The sequence below is a fragment of the Callithrix jacchus genome, chromosome 17 (genome assembly GCF_049354715.1).
Source record: "Callithrix jacchus isolate 240 chromosome 17, calJac240_pri, whole genome shotgun sequence".
Classification (NCBI taxonomy): Eukaryota; Metazoa; Chordata; class Mammalia; order Primates; family Cebidae; genus Callithrix; species Callithrix jacchus.
In genome coordinates this window covers 50,240,869-50,257,224 of record NC_133518.1, presented here as the reverse complement: position 1 = coordinate 50,257,224, position 16,356 = coordinate 50,240,869, and the positions used below count along the sequence as shown (strand labels likewise).

At 51.5% G+C, this 16,356-nt stretch overlaps 1 protein-coding gene, 1 long non-coding RNA gene and 1 pseudogene across 2 annotated transcripts in view; 1 reads left to right on the top strand and 2 right to left on the bottom strand.

Moving 5' to 3' along the window:
- The window catches only part of LOC144579930 (uncharacterized), a 66,894-nt gene that overhangs the window by 36,251 nt on the left and 14,287 nt on the right, over nucleotides 1-16,356 (top strand). The window lies entirely within an intron of this gene.
- On the bottom strand, nucleotides 131-6,921 carry LOC144580035 (uncharacterized; annotated as a pseudogene).
- The window catches only part of SLCO2A1 (solute carrier organic anion transporter family member 2A1), a 92,549-nt gene continuing 81,851 nt past the window's right edge, over nucleotides 5,659-16,356 (bottom strand). Inside the window, exons 11-14 of the mRNA XM_035277736.3 lie at nucleotides 15,556-15,719; nucleotides 11,771-11,835; nucleotides 8,849-8,972; nucleotides 5,659-7,838 (exon numbers count right to left, since the gene is read on the bottom strand). Of these exons, the coding sequence (XP_035133627.1) occupies nucleotides 7,718-7,838; nucleotides 8,849-8,972; nucleotides 11,771-11,835; nucleotides 15,556-15,719 (474 nt within the window). The 3' untranslated portion in view covers nucleotides 5,659-7,717. The remainder of the gene's footprint in view (nucleotides 7,839-8,848; nucleotides 8,973-11,770; nucleotides 11,836-15,555; nucleotides 15,720-16,356) is intronic.

The following is a 16,356-nucleotide window of genomic DNA, read 5'->3' as shown; positions in this document are numbered from 1 at the left end:
TACTCCCCTTGTTCTCTAATGTGTTGCACTTCCATGCTGAAAATATAAACGGACGAAACGGTGCTTTGTCGCGGGGAGGCAGAGAGGAAGTCTCCTATGAGCAGGCGCGAGTGGGCTCAGCCCCCGGCCGTCAGGGGTGGCCAGAGTAGGGGGAAGTGTGCGTGCGGTGGGCGCGGGGAGTCCTCCAGGCCCGAGGGCGCCCCGGCGAGGAAGCAGGCTGTGCGAGGTGGTGGGAGTCCCGCCTAGCTCTCTGTGGGGCCGCAGAGGCGGCCCGTGGGCTGGCGGGCGTGGCGCTGCCGCGGGTGACTTCCCTGACCGCAGTGGGGGACGGCGCCCCCTGGTGGCCGACTGCCACTCCAGGGCGCTGGGGGCCGCCCACCCCGCCTCGCCCACCCGGCAGGGACCTCCACTCCTTCTTGGAGGAAGCCAGAGGAAAGGAGCTGAGCCCGCAGTCCCCTGGGCCGCTTTCCTTGTCTGTGGGACGGCATGATAATTGCATCTAACAGGGCTGTCGTGAAGATTCAGGAGCAAATGTATGCAAAGCCCTTCGGATGTCTGGTACATTCTGAGCCTTCAACCCATCTAGGCTGTTGAAACTCTGGACTTAAAGCGGATCGGGTGAAAGAGGAATTGTGTGACACCTGCCTCTGTTCTTTCCAATGTAAACTCAAGGGAGATGTGTCTCACCCAGAACCCCAGTCCCGCTTTTGTAAGCTGGCGGTCATAAGATGTAACGAGAACAAAGGTTTAAACAAATGTTGGTCCCTATCTGGGATCTCTGAAGTCACTTTTAATGGACTTAGGGATTTTGCGGATTTAAAAAGCGATGACTGCTGTGTGGCCCATTTATAGACCTGTAGAGCAAAGAGAAAGAGATTAGTCATGCTGGGGACCTGAGTAGAAGCCGTTTTCAGTGAGCGGCCCCACTCTGCCTTGAGACTGAAGCTTTCTGACGCAGTTTCACTCTTGCGTTCCAGCGCCCAGATGAGAAGACAGAGAAGGTGGAAGAGGAAGGGAGGGAGGGGGTAGAGCAGCAGCTGCCAACTCTCCCTGAGCAGGGGCAGAGTGGTTCCTCCCAGGTGGGCAAGGTGGGGGCTCCATGGTGCGCTGGGCAGGAGTGGAATCTATGCGGGAGGACTGCACCTCTGCTCCTCTGGGTGTGTGGCTTGGCCCACTCGAATCTCTTCCAGTGTAGACTCCGGGAGGGTACTCTGAGCTAGGAATGCCTTCCTGAGCCTGGCTGGCAGGGGCTCTGAGGCCATTCCTCCAGGCTCTGAGTGGGCGGAGGGGCATTTGAGCACTAACCCAGGAGCCAGGACCAGGCTGAGCCCACTCCTCACCGCCTGGTATAAGCCAACCCCAAGACCCTCCAGAACGGTCTCAGCATGGATCTGCCTGCCTCTGCTGCCTGATTGCTGCGCTCCTTCACTGGCCTTGGCCAGCGAATTCTCAGAATGTGCACAGGTTTTCCTGCTTCCTTACCTTTGCACACGTTTGCTTGTTCCCTTTGTCCAGAAAGTCTTCCCCAGTATATTCAACTCTCTTGAAATCGTCTCTCCTGCATGACTAGGATCAAGCCCCTTCTCCCATTGCTCAGCAAATGAACTCAGAGCGCTATGTTAAGGTCTTGTCCTAGCTCTGGATTATATGTCCTTTAAGGGTAGGGGCCATGTGTTTGTCACCTCTTGTCTTTATACACGTCGCATACTGCATACATGAAGGGAGGGGTGAGGGGCGACTGGAAGGGGCCTCTTTTTCTCCATGTGCAGGATGGGACTAGGCATGGCCGCCCCACAGGGCTGGTGGGAACTCCCATGCAATTCTGCCATGAGAGTCATCCCATCTCCTCCTCGACCGTAGGGTCTCACTCGTCAGCTGTCCTCTTGGGCTCCGCAGCCTCCTCATCCTGTGGTCCTTTGCAAATCTCTCCCCTCTGAAGCCATTCTACTCTTGACCCTGCATCTCTCTCAGCCCCACCTCATTTCTGCCTCCTCTGAGCAAATTGTCTTTCCCACCTTCCCAGCCCTCTGCAGACTGCTCAGCCTTGCCGGGGCATCATCTCCTGAGCTGCAGGGACCCACAGTTGGTGCTTCCGCCATTGGGAAATCTTTCCAGACTGTGCTTCCTGACCCCAGCAGCCCCGCAAAGCTGGTTTAAGTGTCCCGGTGAGCAGCTGTGTCCACCTAGGTTCACTCCCCACGGTAGAGAGTTCTAGTGCGCATCCATATCTGCTCTTTCCTTCTGCTGAGCACACAGGATATTCTGTCCTGCCTTTGTGGCAGCTGGGCTGGGAGCATAGTAAAGAGGGTTACTTTGCACCAAAGCATTGCTTAGCAGTGCAGGATCTTCCAGGACTTCCTTCCCCTTCCCCATTGATCATGGCAGCTTATAATAAAATGGAATAACTCAGGATGGAAAAAGCCTGAGTTACTGAGACACTGGTTGGGGGACTCTGAGGCCATTTCTCCCAGCCCTGAGCAGGCAGGGGACACTACTGAGCCACTGCCCTGAGAGTCACCCAGATCACCACAGGTTTCTGTGAGCAAGATCTAATCTTTTGTTGTGCCAAGTGACTAAGATTAGAGAGGTCTGTTACCACAGCATAGCCAAGCCTCTCCCCACTGATTTACGGATTAAAGAAGTGTTTTAAATGAATTAATGGCTTGGTAAACTGTAAAGCTCTGTGCACATTTTAGTTATTATTGTCAAAGTGTAGCAGGGCTAGGAACCTGATGTGTCTGGGAGCGTGGAGGAACGGCCAGGGTGTGTCATGGAGAAAAACTACCTCTCATGTATGATTTGCCAAGGGCTTGCCCAGGATCTGTTTCCATACTTTATCTCTGATGAAAGGTTATAATGAATCTGGTATCTGGTGCTATTGGCAGGAGATGGACCTTTCTTCCAGGTATTTAATTCCTGTGGTTGCAAAAGACAGGATGTATTTTTCTTGAATTTGCATGATTTCTCTCTTGCGCGCGCGTGCGCGCACACACACACACACACACACACACACAGCTACTGCCGATCTCTTTGGAAATGTGTAATATAATATTTTAATATCAATTTGATACTGACTGGCTTCGGACTCCAGCTTAACTGTATCTCTCCATCTTTGAGAGTGGTTGAAGGAAATCACAATATGGCTTTATTTCTTGAGCAAGAATCTGCTAATCAGTCACCAGATGGGGCTGTTCCCTCAAAGGTCTGTGTGCAGGGTTCTTAGGGCCTTTTCTTCTCAAAACCCTTCCCTCTTGGTCTCTTTTCTCCACAACTCTGCTTTAACTCATGGTGCTATAGGGAGAAAGTGGCCCCGTTTAATGAATAGTTGTGAGGTTGCTAGTTAAATAGAAGGTAGGTAAATGAACTGTTGTCTGGTTCTCCTGCTCCATTACTCACCTTAATGGCCCTCGAGAGATTCCCCTACTTCTCTCCCATGGGCCAGTGAACATCAGTGGGAAAAGAGGGGCCTCCCCACCATTGCAGTCCACCCTGACTCTTCAGAATGACTCTGCTGGGGAGATTGGGCTGGACCAGAAAGAGGTGTACAGCCTGGTTTGAGTCCCGGCCTGGACAGTTACTATCTGTGTGAAGTTGGTCATGATGGTTGCCTCCTCAGGATCAGATTCCTCACCTTTAAATGGGGCATCCATCATGGAGGACCACCCCAAGGGGCTTTGGGCCAAAGGATAATTGATGGAGATACAATAACTAAAAATGGAGATTTAGTTATCACTGTATTTGCGCTTTCTTTTTTCAAGAAGAGTCAAAGAAGGATGGAATAAAAAAGGTTCTTGCACACTCTTCCTTTTCTGGCTTTTTTTTTTTTTTTTAAAGACAGAGTTTTGCTCTTTTCACCCAGGCTGGAGTGCAGTGGCTCAATCTCAGCTCACTACAACATCCCACCTCCCAGGTTCAAGCGATTCTCCTGCCTCAGCCTCCCAAGTAGCTGGGATTACAGGCATGCACATGCCTAATTTTGTATTTTTAGTAGAGACAGGTTTTCCCCATGTTGGTCAGGCTGATTTTGACCAACCTCAGGTGATCCACCCGCCTCAGTCTCCCAAAGTGCTGAGATACAGGTGTAAGCCACCGCGCCCCAGCCCTTTTCTGGATGTTTTGTTCAGCCCTTGAGGGGCTGGATTATGTGGGCAGAGGGAGTGGTGCAGATAAGTGGGCTTCCTAGGACTGGGGCTGGGGGAGGACATAGCTGCGAGTATATACAGGGAGGTGGCCCTAACCCTGGGGTCTGGGCTTTGTAGGGTTTCCAGGCTCAGGTGAGAAGCAGGGCCATTAAATAGCCTCAAATGTGAAAGGGACCAAAGACCCACGATGACACCCTTGAATGCACAGGCATCCAAGGACCTTTAGATGTCTGTAAGAGTCAGACCCAAGCAAGGTTGATGTCGAATTTCCAGCCAGACAGCAGGATGGGGGTTTGAAATGAGATTTAACTGATTTAAAGAAATAACTGATTTTTTTCTTTTTGCACATCCAAGCTTGTGAAGTGAGATTGTCTCTCTCAGTACTGATAAGAGCCTAATCAATGTGAGCTCTTGGAGTGTGTTTCATGCCCACTCACTCATGGTTGCAGCCATCCAAAAAATCAGATTCACAGGCATCTCTTCATTTTGTTATCCTTCACTCACCTTTGAATATACCAAAGGTCTATCGAGCCTGTAAATTTCTCTGTGGTCCAAGCACAAATGGGCCTCCCCCAGGCTCTGCTGCATGGACGGCCCACCTCTCAGGGTTTGAGAACCACCCACACCAGTCTCATGAGGGGGCCATTAAAAGCGCCATTCCTGGGTCCCCTTTAGACCCACAGAAGTAGACTCCGGCTGGGTGGTGGGTGTTGGGAATTTGCGTTTTAACAACATCCTCTATGAGCATCTCACACTCAAGAAACTAGTTAAGCTGTGCTCTAGAAGTGAAATTAAAGTGACACTATTATATCCCTTGCTGACATCTGAGAAGACAGATTTTCAGGGCAGCAGTAGCACTGGTTGTGACCATGTGATCAATTGTGACTATGATATTAATTCTGTTTTGTGCCATGGACTTAGCTGTTTGCATCCAATCCCACTTCTGGATATAAACTCAAGAGCCGTGATCGGACCTTCTCAGAGCTCAGCAGAACTTCACTGAAGGAATAAGCAGTGTCTGATACATGTCTGGTACCTGCCTGATACCAGGCTGATGGGTTGACAGTTGCATTACCTCTAATCCTCATGGCCATGGACCCTTGGGATCTATATCAAGAGTACTTCCTTTGTTTGCAAGATGCAGGTGCTGGCAGTGTCCAGTGGCTCACACCTGTAATCCTAGCACTTTGGGAGGCAGAGGCAGGCAGATCACTTGAGGACAGGAGTTCAAGACCAGCCTGGCCAACATGGTGAAACCCCATGTCTACTAAAAATACAAAAATTAGCCAGGTGTTGTGGTGCAGGCCTGTAATCCCAGCTACTTGAGAGGCTGAGGCAGGAGAATCACTTGGACCCAGGAGGCAGAGGTTGCAGTGAGCTGAGATTGCGCCACTGCACTCCATCCTGGGTGACAGAGTGAGACTCCATCTCAAAAATAAATAAAATAAAATAAGGTCCAGGTGCTGTCTGTTCTCTGACAGACCTATATGACAACATAAATCATGACCAAGTTACATCAATAGCAAAATTAGAATATTTTAATAGTAATATTATAATAGAATAAAGGTTTGGGAGGGCAAACCAGTCTTCCAGAATCTGAAGGTTGGCATCCATTGTTCATGAACTCAGCTGAAGGCAGTGCCTTCCATATTTTGATAAATTGCCGTGGGAAAGACCAGGATTAGTTGCAGGGAATCATTTTCCAAGCAGAACCATTTCAAATGCTAAAACTGTCCCCTGAGGTCACATGGAGCCTCCCTTCCTGAGTGAGATCTTTGGAAATAAGGTGGCTTTCGAAATAAGCCTTTCTGTAACAGTGGTTTCCACAAAGACTTCAGTCTCATGACATTGAACATTGTTTAGACATTGACATACATATTTTGGCATATCACCATATGAGGCCTTTTCAGAGGTGGCTTCTAGTATGCTTCTGGAGGGGGTCTTCCAAGGAGAGTGGCACTTAAGGGTCATATATGGCCATGACTCATACCCAGCTGCTCCAAAGGACATGATAAGCCAGACCTGTTTGGCAAAGGGCCAGATGCAGAGTCAGTCTGGGGGCCGTAGATGGCATGCATAGTCAGGTCAGGATCCTTCATGCCAAACCGTGGCTTCTTGCTCTCCCTACCTCTCCTCCTGCTCTCACCAACCCCCATGCCCCCAGTCCCACACTGCCCACCGCACACACCCTGGGAGGCCCTAATGTAAATGAGGCCCTAATGAAGTAAGTTAAGAGCTGAGGGAAGTTCCGTGGAGAACCCTATATTAGCACTGCTTTGTACAAAGTCAGTCTCCAATAAATATCATATTTGTTGAAGAATGGCTTCTTTGTTGCCTTCTGTCTCTCAACCTCTATCACATAGCGGCAGTGTCTTAACCCAGGCACCCACCTCTCTGGAGGCAGTGAGAAGAGGCTGAGAAAATGTTGATGGTACGAGCATGTCTGAAACCAGAAAAGCCAAGCTTACTGGCTCTGTTTTGGGGTCGCAGCTTGCCATCCAGTTGGTGACAGCGGATATCCACTCCGCTTCATCACTTGCCATCCAGCTTGGTGACAGTAGATATCTACTCCGCTTCATCACTTGCTTTGCTGACGTCTCAGACTGCCTCTCTACTCAGAATACAGGCTGAAGTCCAGATAGGGAAGTGCATGTGAACCCACCTCACCTGCCGCCAGGGAGGTGTGGGAGGTTCTTCCCATTACTCTGAGATGAGGGGTCTCGTCTCCACATTGAAGGGGTGGGAGGTTGGGCATCGGGACCATTTCATAGGCTTCCATGGGTCTTCACTATGCTGTAGCTTTCTTGGTTTGAAACGTACCCCAGAAAGACAGTGATAAACGTGAGGATCTAAGGACAGAAAGGTCCAGGGTTCCTATGAGCAGCATTTAGTTGACCCATCCTTGGGGCTTCTCAGTCCCTGCTCTGGTGCCTGCGTGCAGGTAATGGGCAGAGGCTGTACTTCCCAACATGGCAGCACCCAGAATGACCTCTAGGTACAGGAAGTGAGGATCTGAGGGGGAGGGAGCCAGCCCCTTGCATAGTCCGTGCTGATGCCAAACCCAGGTGCAAAGAGCTACAGCCAGGCTCCCCAGGCTCCCAGTGGCTCTGGCTGTTAATAACTCAGCCACCCGCTTCTTCCTCTGACCCCTGCCGCTCTGCAGGGCGCAGGCAGTCAGCAGGAGAGTGGAGCTGCCCGGCAAGGAGAGCAGATACCCTTTTTCTCTCTCTGTTTAGGACTCCCCCCAGGGCTGGTGAGGGGCCTGGCTGCCTCAGTGGCATCCTTGCTGGAGGACCCAGCACTGAAGTGAGCCTGGACATCTGAGGGCCCCTTCCAAGGGGCCAGGGAAGACTCTGCCCCTCAGCTCCGGCCCACACAGCACAGATGCACAGGGGCCCTTAGGAACCATGGGGAGGACTCTGAGAGGAGGGGGTAGGGAAGGCAAATGAGGACTGGGATTTTTTTTCTTGTTTAAAAATACAAAAAGGAAATGATGTGTTAACATTAGTGAATATAGGCAGGTATGGAAGAGGCAAGGTCCACTCTCTGGAGCAGGGCAGTGGCCTGGGCTGGGGTCATATGAGGCCTGCCTCCTTCTCCTGCACATTGTACTCCTTGTTCTTCGTCACCCTCCAGCTGATGAAGCAAAGTAGCAGCATGCCCAGCGCCTTGTAGCCCATCTGCAGGCCCAGGTACCTGTGGGCAGGAGGAGGCAGGACTGGTGAGGGAGGAACTCTGCAGCCCAGATCCCAGGGCCAGGACTGGTGAGGGAGGAACTCTGTAGCCCAGAATCCAGGGCCAGAACTGGTGAGGGAGGAACTCTGTAGCCCAGATCCCAGGGCCAGGACTGGTGAGGGAGGAACTCTGTAGCCCAGAATCCAGGGCCAGGACCAGTGAGAAGAGTGGAGTCACTCCCACGCTGGCCCATGGAGGGTGTGGGCACCATTCAGGTGGGGATTACTTTCCTAATTTCTTTGATCCAACAGGGAACAAAGCTTCAGGGAAGCAGGCAGGGAGCAGGCATGGGACTCCTAATCTGGTGCTCACCATCCCTCCACCAGCTCCTTCCAGAAGGCCAGAGGGGACCCAGTGGCCCCAGCCAGCCCCAGAGGGTCCTCTCCTCCAAGCAGAGTCAGAAGGAGAGGGGCATCTTCTCACTGCTCTCTTGGCCTGTCCCTTTTGCAGCCTTCTCTGCTGCTCCCATACCATTTCCAGCCCCTGTCTCGTCCCCTCAAGCCCACCTTCCCACTGTTTCTGGGTCATAGGACAACAACAGCAGGTGAGGTAGAAGGGGTCAGAACCCAATGGCACTGCAGCTGGTCTTGGCCCATTGAGGCAGGGTGCTCCCCTCCCCTGCCCTGGACCTCTGCCAGGATCCATGATGCCACCCCTCTGTCTCTGAGCAGCAGCAGGCTGGCCTCCACTGTTCCACAGCCGTGGGTTCTTCCTTGGGCTCCAGCCATCCCCACCCCTTCTTTCTGCTGCTGCCCCTTCCAAGGGCTTTTGGGTCATGGAAGCCCCTGAACATCTCACTGTGAGCCCTGAAATGCCTGTTCTAGTAGCCCCTGCTCCCTGTGCATGGCACGGCAGGCCCTCATGTTCTCTTCCCCAGAAGCCCGACAACCCCACAGTAGCTACTAGACACATGACTACTGTCCTGCCGAACCCACGGCCTGGCTCCGGGACACTGCGTGCTGGGCCCTCACCTGTCTCGGAGAGCGTCATTGTCGTAGTAGGCACAGGCCCCTCGCCTCCCCAAGCACAGCGAGTTCCACCGGATGCAGGAGTGGTCAATGGTGAGGCCATAGAGGGCTGGAGATGGCAGCCAAGCTGGAAGGGAGTTCAGAAAGCCCCAGTCAGGTGGAGCTGTGGGCAGAGGTGCCCAGCAGGAGTGGGAGACAAGTCCCCTGCATGGCTCACGTATGTGAGAATGGCTCTGCCCCACCCATAGGACTTACAGTGATTCTGGGAAGCAGAATAGCTTTCAATGAAGCCTGAGTTTCTCTTTCACCAGAAGTCTTAGAAGAGAAAAGGGACCTGGGACATTCTTTCCAGGCAGAGTGAGTCACAGGGGTCTCCTTGATGCCAGCTCAGACACCCAACATAGTTCTCCTGAGATCAGCTCAGAGTGGAGACACACGGGCCTCCACTGTGTGACGGGAGGCTCTAGAGGCATTGACTTCTCAGATCCTCATACTGGCCCCGAGGTGTGGGTGCTCGCCTTTTAGTGAAGAGGAAGGGGCTCTGGGCTGGCACACTGTTACACAGCCAAGAGAAGTCAAGGCTGGACTTTGAACCCTTGTTTACGGAGGTTCCAATCCCACGCACTTCCATCACACCAAGCTGCCCTATTGGATTAGACAACACCCACCTGCAGAACTCTCAGCACCTGGCTGCTCAGAGCTTCTGCTCCAGGCCCCGAACTTCCCAGCAACTGAGTGCTAAGATTTGGCTAATCAGGGGCTATGCTTTCCTGACTGTTAAATATTCCAGACGCCCCACCTGCCCTGTACCACTAGCTCCAGTTCTAGGCAGTCATGGACTGGGGAGGGGCTTGTCCAGGATTTATACCGAGGCTGGCCCATCCCATTCTCAGAACCATGGTGCTGAGAACAGCCACCCAGACTTTGTTACAGCCCTGTGAGCAGCTGCTTCCAGAAGAAAGACAGGCAATATTCCACCTGTGGCGCTGCCCAAGTGGAAAACTGCAAGAAGCAGCCTCTCTAGTCAGATCCTGCCCACTCCCAGGTCTCCAGGAGAATGGGGGGATGAAAACTGGCCAGAGTGACATATGACACTTCCCTGAATAGAAACAAAGTCCAGAACCATTTTCAACCCAATCCCAATGGGTAATTTTGAAACTGTAATAGAAAGTCCTTTTTTCTACCCAAGAATGGACTATGTTCTTGGGTGATAAATGAAACCCCTCCAGGACTGGGTTTTCTCACTGCGGTCCCACATTGAGTTATTTGAGCTCAAACGGAAAAACAAAAGGAGCAAGTGCTTTGAGCAGGGTGAGAGAGTCCTTGTTATCAAGGTCATTTTTGAGGTTGCTGGAGGAAGCAGGAAAGGGTGCTTTAGAGCCTATCCTAGCTGCTGGATGGGCTGAAAGGAATACGAGGTCTCCTTCCCAGCAGATGTTTTAGAGAAAGTTAAGTTATAAATGTAAATAAGAAGCTCTGATGATGATGGAGCCTCTGACGGGAGGACAGGTAGATCCTGCTGCCCTGCTTCCTCTGTGTTTATAATGCAGGCAGGAGGAACAGGGTCTGAAGGTGCTCGAAGGACTTCAGCAGGGACTAGAGGAACAAGAAATCCCACTGAAAAAGCTGGTTCTTTCCCATCATCCAAGCACTTCTCCCAACCTGGGGTTGGATTGGGCCCTGCAAGGGCTCCCACTCAGCTGGCCCCAGGAGGGACATCACCAACACATCCTAAAATGGGGATGGAAGCCACTACAGGGTGCAGTGTAGACCTGGCCCCTGTATACACAATTTCAGCATTTATGGTCAGAAACGACACCTGATAGTAACTGAACTTCCTCTTGCTGGAGTCTCCATATTCCCCTCTGTAGTTTGCACCCTTAATTAATACACCCTCAGTTCAATTAGGTCCCTTTACTTCTGTGTGCCTGTCATTACAAAGATCTATTACTGCCTTAAGTCTAGTGCATGGATGTGTCAAGAAGGAACAGCTGGCTGGGTGCGGTGGCTCATGCCTGTAATCCCAACACTTTGGGAGGCCAAGGCAGGTGGATTACAAGGTCAGGAGTTCAAGACCAGCCTGGTCAGAATGGTGAAAGCCCATCTCTACTAAAAATACCAAAATTAGCCCGGCGTGTTGGTGGATGCCTGTAATCTCAGCTACTTAGGAGGCTGAGGCCAATAATTGCTTGAACCTGGGAGGTGGAGGTTGCAGTGAGCTGAGATCCTGCCACTGCACGCCAGTCTCGGCAACAGAGCGAGACTCTGTCTCAAAAAACAAAAACAAAAAAAGGAAGGAACAGCCAGTGTGAGTTCAGGAATGAGCCTGCATTGTGTCCAAGACCTCAGCCCAGGCACCCCAGGAGAGCTGGGGGTTCCCTGCTCCCACCTCAAGCTGCTCACCCTCCCTTGTGGCACTGCTGATCCCTTGTGCACAGCTCCATTCCTCTGGTGGGCTCTGGACTGCTTGAGGGTGAGCAGGACTCATCAGCAGAGGGCCCCTCGTGGAAAAAAACTTTTGCTGAATACCTTCAGGAGGAGTGAATTTTGTAAAATGGAAAGGAAGCCAGGGATGGGCTTGGCGGCTGCTCTGGCTGGGCAGGAATGCAAAGTTTTGTTCCTACAGTGAGTTTTGGGGGAAAGATTTGAAAACACCTGCCTTCAACACTCTATTAGGTATTCTCAGCTGTGTTCACTCTTCATTTTTCTTAGTTAGGAATGAATGCCATAAATGGAGTGTTTCCTAACCTCAAGCAATCTGGGAAACCATCCACGTGGGGTTTTGACATCTGCCATTGATTATGCATAGCTTCTCTTTGCCATGGTGATGAGATGGTGCTTTGTCCATCACTACCCTGCATCCAGAGCCTTCGGATGCCCCATCGCATAGGGCAGCTTTTTGGGACGAGGGGTTTTAACACTTACCTAGCAAGCGCATCAGCAAGAACTGCACCCCGATGGCAAATGACTTTTCCTCCTGGTTCACCACACTGGAAAGACAGACAGGAAATCAGCAGCACTCGGATTGAGGGCTGCACAATCCCTTGGGTCAGGGGCAGCCAGCCTCGGAGCAGGTCAGAACCGGCCCTCATGTGGCCTGACAAGCCCTCTGGCGACTGGGTTCACCTGGGCTGAATACTCTAGTTCTTCACATTGGTGGTTCTCAAAGTGTGGGCCCTGGCTCATCAGCATCCCCTGGAAACTTGCTAAATATGCAGATTTTCAGGCCCACCCCAGACTTACTGAGTCAGAAAGTCTGGGGGTGGGGCCCAGCAATCTGTATTTTACCTCCAGGAGATTCTGATGTACCACTGAGAACCACCGGCCTGTGCGATTTTCAGGGTTGCCCAGACCTCCCTTCAAGAGGCAGAGGGCAGTAGAGGCTAGGAGCAGAGAGAAGGATGCTGTGGGTATGTTGATAGCAGCAGGTCTGAACAACTCCCACAGAGTGTCTTATACCAGTAAAAGACAGCCCTGCTGCAAAGTGTAATTAGGGCCCTTGGGCTGCAGCTTCTGTGCACAGCTAAAAGAATTCCCCACTCCAGGTCCCAAGTTTGGCTTTAATGCTCTGCTTCAGCTGTCTGGAAATTCTTAATTTTTGAGCCAGGGGCTTTACATTTTCATTTGCCATAGATCCTGCAAATTAAGTCGCTGGTCCTGCCCCTAATCCTCTTCCTCCAAGAGAGGAAAATGTGTTTGGCTGAGGAAGGACATTCAGAGAGAGCTGGGGATGGCTCTGCCATTCCAGCTAAGGAGTAGAGAAAGGGACGACGACCCCACACAAGGTGGGGAGCCAGGAGCTGCCCAGCAGAGGCACCTGATGAGTGACTTGACTCCAGGACTCTCTGTCTCTGAGCACACACACTCCTGGTGGACGCTTGTCGGGAAGAGCCTTCGGTAGTAAGGGGACAGTGAGGAAGGGCACTCAGAAGTAATCCTCAGGTCTCTGCACATGGTTCGTTTCACCACCACCATCACGGTTCTGCTAGCAAACTGAAAGGGACCTTTTTCCAGCCCCCGAGGGATGGCCCAGTGAGAGAAGTACTCACTGGGGAATAGACAGGGGAAAAGGCACCCGTTGGGACCTCCGACGCAAAGTGTCTCAAATCCTGTTGTGTTTACAGGTCCCTCCAGTGGTCCAGTTCACAATAGATGCCTGCCTTGTCTTGGCCCTTGCCCTGGGCAGACTCACCTAGATTCTCAGTGCATGGGACTTGGACACCCCAATTTGACTTTTGATTGAGATCTTGGGCCCCTTCTAGTCTCTGTCCCAACTGGCCCTAAAGGAAAGCTGGCTTTCTGACCACTCTTTCTCCTTCCAGATTTTCAGCCAGGCTTCTCTTCCAGCTTGTGTTCCCATGACTTATTGGGGCCAGGACTCATACAAATAATGCTTGGGTCACCTACAAAGTCATCTTTTTTTCCGCTTGAGGCGGAGTCTTGCTCTGTCACCCAGGCTTGGAGTACAGTGGCTCAATCTTGGCTCACTGCAGCCTCTGCCTCCTGGGTTCAAGCAATTTTCCTGCCTCAGCCTCCCAAGTAGCTGGAACTACAGATGCCTGCCACCATGCCTGGCTAACTTTTGTATTTTTAGTAGAGATGGGGTTTCACCATGTTGGACAGGCTGGTCTCAAACACCTGACCACAGGTGATCTGCCTGCCTCAGCCTCCCAAAGTGCTGGGATTACAGGTGTGAGGCGCCACACCCAGCCTTCAAATTTATCTTCAAGCCTCTCCTTCACACTAAATAGCATCCATTCTGTCATCTTTCCCAGTGGGATTTATCTTTAATTCATTGTGGCATCCTCGGGCCTCCTCTGCATCCCCTACCCTTGCCCAACCTAGAAAGGAGAGATTTTCTAGAGAAGCCCATCCTGTGGTTGAAATGATGCTCTGTTCTTCATGACTTCCTCGTCCCTGGGATTTGACAGGATTCCTCTGGGAGGTGATTTGACAGGGATTGCCCATTTCCCTGCTATGTAGGGACTTGCCAGGGAGATTTCCTTACCCTGTCACCTGTCCTCATCATGGCCTCATGTAGTTTTATGTCAGTGCGGTCCATCTAACCCAAGGTGCAAGAGGGGAAGCCCACTGCGGAGTCTCAGGTGGAGGTGTCAGTACTTTGAGTGCGGAGGATGGGGAGCAGCAGAGAAGCAGGTGACAGCGGTGTCAGGGGAGGCAACACACTGTGGGCTACAAGTACCCCTGCAGCTTCTTGCTGAGTAAGCTAAAAATGCAAGGTCCTGGCTACTGTTTTTCTGTACCATTTCTCGGGGTTGTGGTTGCGATGGGCAACCCTGAGGCATGAGTTATCATTTTCCTCCAAGACCAAGAGCAGCCTTGCTTACTGCTCACCATACAAGTGGCGGCTCCTCTATGCTCAGTGTTCTTGCAAAGTGTACAGCTGGGCCTCTGTGTGTTGCCCCTGTAGGATTTGGGGGGCAAGGATAACTGACACACCCTAAGTCGTGTGCTGCTTTCTGTGCTGTAATAAAGTATTTTGTCTTTGACCCAGGAGACTCACATCTTCTGCCAGCGGCCTCGAAATGGTAGTTTGATAGCTTTCAAGCTAACTTGATAGAAATAGGGTAAAATCCCAGATCCCCATGGCTGGCTGCATCCACTCCTTCCGTTTTTCCTGGACTTCTGGGGGAAATAGGTCCTAGACACCTAGCTAGCTGTTTATTATTATTATTATTATTATTATTATTATTATTATTTGGGTAATAGTGATAATTAACCAATATGTAGAACACCTTATATTTACAAAGCAATTTACCATACAATCCTGACACCAGCCCTTTGAGGTGGATATCATTACCACCATTTTGTAAATGAGGGGAGGCTCAGTGAGCTTAGAAAACACCCCACCACAGCCAGTATGTGGCACATCAGGGACTTTGATCCTGGCACCGGGAGTGCAAATCCTGTGTTTTTCCCCTCTCTGCCCTCGAGGTGAGTGAGGACAGCAGGGAGGGCAGTGGGGTTGGGTTAGGTGGATTTGGTACAAATGTTGTTTTCTCCTTGCAGCCAGTGAGGTGAAGAGCGGGTCATTCCCAGTGAAAACCTCAGAGGCATTCATTGCCAGCTGCCAGCTGTAACGTGACACCCCGCTCCTCTCCTCCAGCCCCAGCTAGCCGCTCCCTTCCTGACCTGGGGACTTGGTCCTGGAGCCAAGCATACTAGGATTTTCTCATTTTCATCCTTTTCCATAGCTCTCACTCAGACTCTGAAACTTTCCACATTTTCCTGCCTTGCTTTTATGTGTTCAACTAAATTCTCTTTGCTCTTCTCATTTCTTTTAGGATTTAAAAATAAGTAAATCCATAGGTTTTTCCACAGTGTGGGGTTGGCAGCCTGGCTTCCACACGTGGCTCAGCCATTCACCAGCTCGGCCATACTAGGCTAGTGATTTAGCCTCCAATGTGCAGAGTGGAGGTGCCAACAGGGCCTGTGCCACACGGATGGACGCTGTGGGACTGAATGAGGCCCTGCAATGAGAAGCTCAGCACAGAGCATGCTGGCAGGGCTCCCAGCACTGCTTCTGTTAGTATTATTTCCCCTCTGCAAAAGATCCTTGCACATTGTCATTCAAAGGACTCTGAGGGCCAGAAAGTGGGAGAGATGAGAAATAGGCAACTAGGCACAAAGTCAAAGGGCGATGTGGGGAAGGAGAAGCCATGCCCCAGACCCTCAGGGGTGCCACTCACCGCAGAACCATCATGTAGAGGGGGTTGTGGGAGATGCAGGCTATCAGAGACACGAAGGAGATGAGGAAGATGGCCGGGAGCAGGAAGTGGGCACAGGGGGAAGGGCACGATCCCGTTTTTGCTGAAGCAGATCCCTCAGTCACACAGCTGCAGTTCAAATAGATCTTGAAGAGGAAAGGGAGGGAAGGGGGGAAATTTGTTATTATTTCACTTTCGCACACTTCAGACATCTGCACCAGCTCTTGATGGAGACTTAGGTTTCAACCCTTGTGTTTGGATCTGGTTCCCAGGGAAGCTGGGTGAGGCTGAGGAGGCCAGGTGAGGGTTTCAAGCTGCCCCAGGGGTCCTACCTCTGTTACTGGGCAACAGAAACTGTCTCTGGGGTGGACTGGGCTCCTCCAGAAGCCACACCTGCATCTGGAGGCCCAGGAACACTGCTGGGAGAGGCCCCCACCCAGCTTGGAGCCAAGGGAACCAGGAGGGCTCTCCTTTGGGTCAGGCCCCCTGTGCCCAGCAGTGGTGGTTTTACAGATTGTTGTTTTTACTGTTTGTGTTATTATTATTATTTTGAGATGGAGTCTCACTCTGTCACCCAGGCTGGAGTGCAGTGGCATGATCTCAGTTTACTGCAACCTCTGCCTCCTGGGTTCAGGTGATTCTCCTGCCTCAGCCTCTTGAGTAGCTGGGATTACAGACATGTGCCACCTGTATTAGGTCCAAGTAATTTTTGTATTTTTAGTAAAGACACAGTTTCACCATCTTGGTCAGGCCAGTCTCGAACTCCTGACCTTGTGATCCACC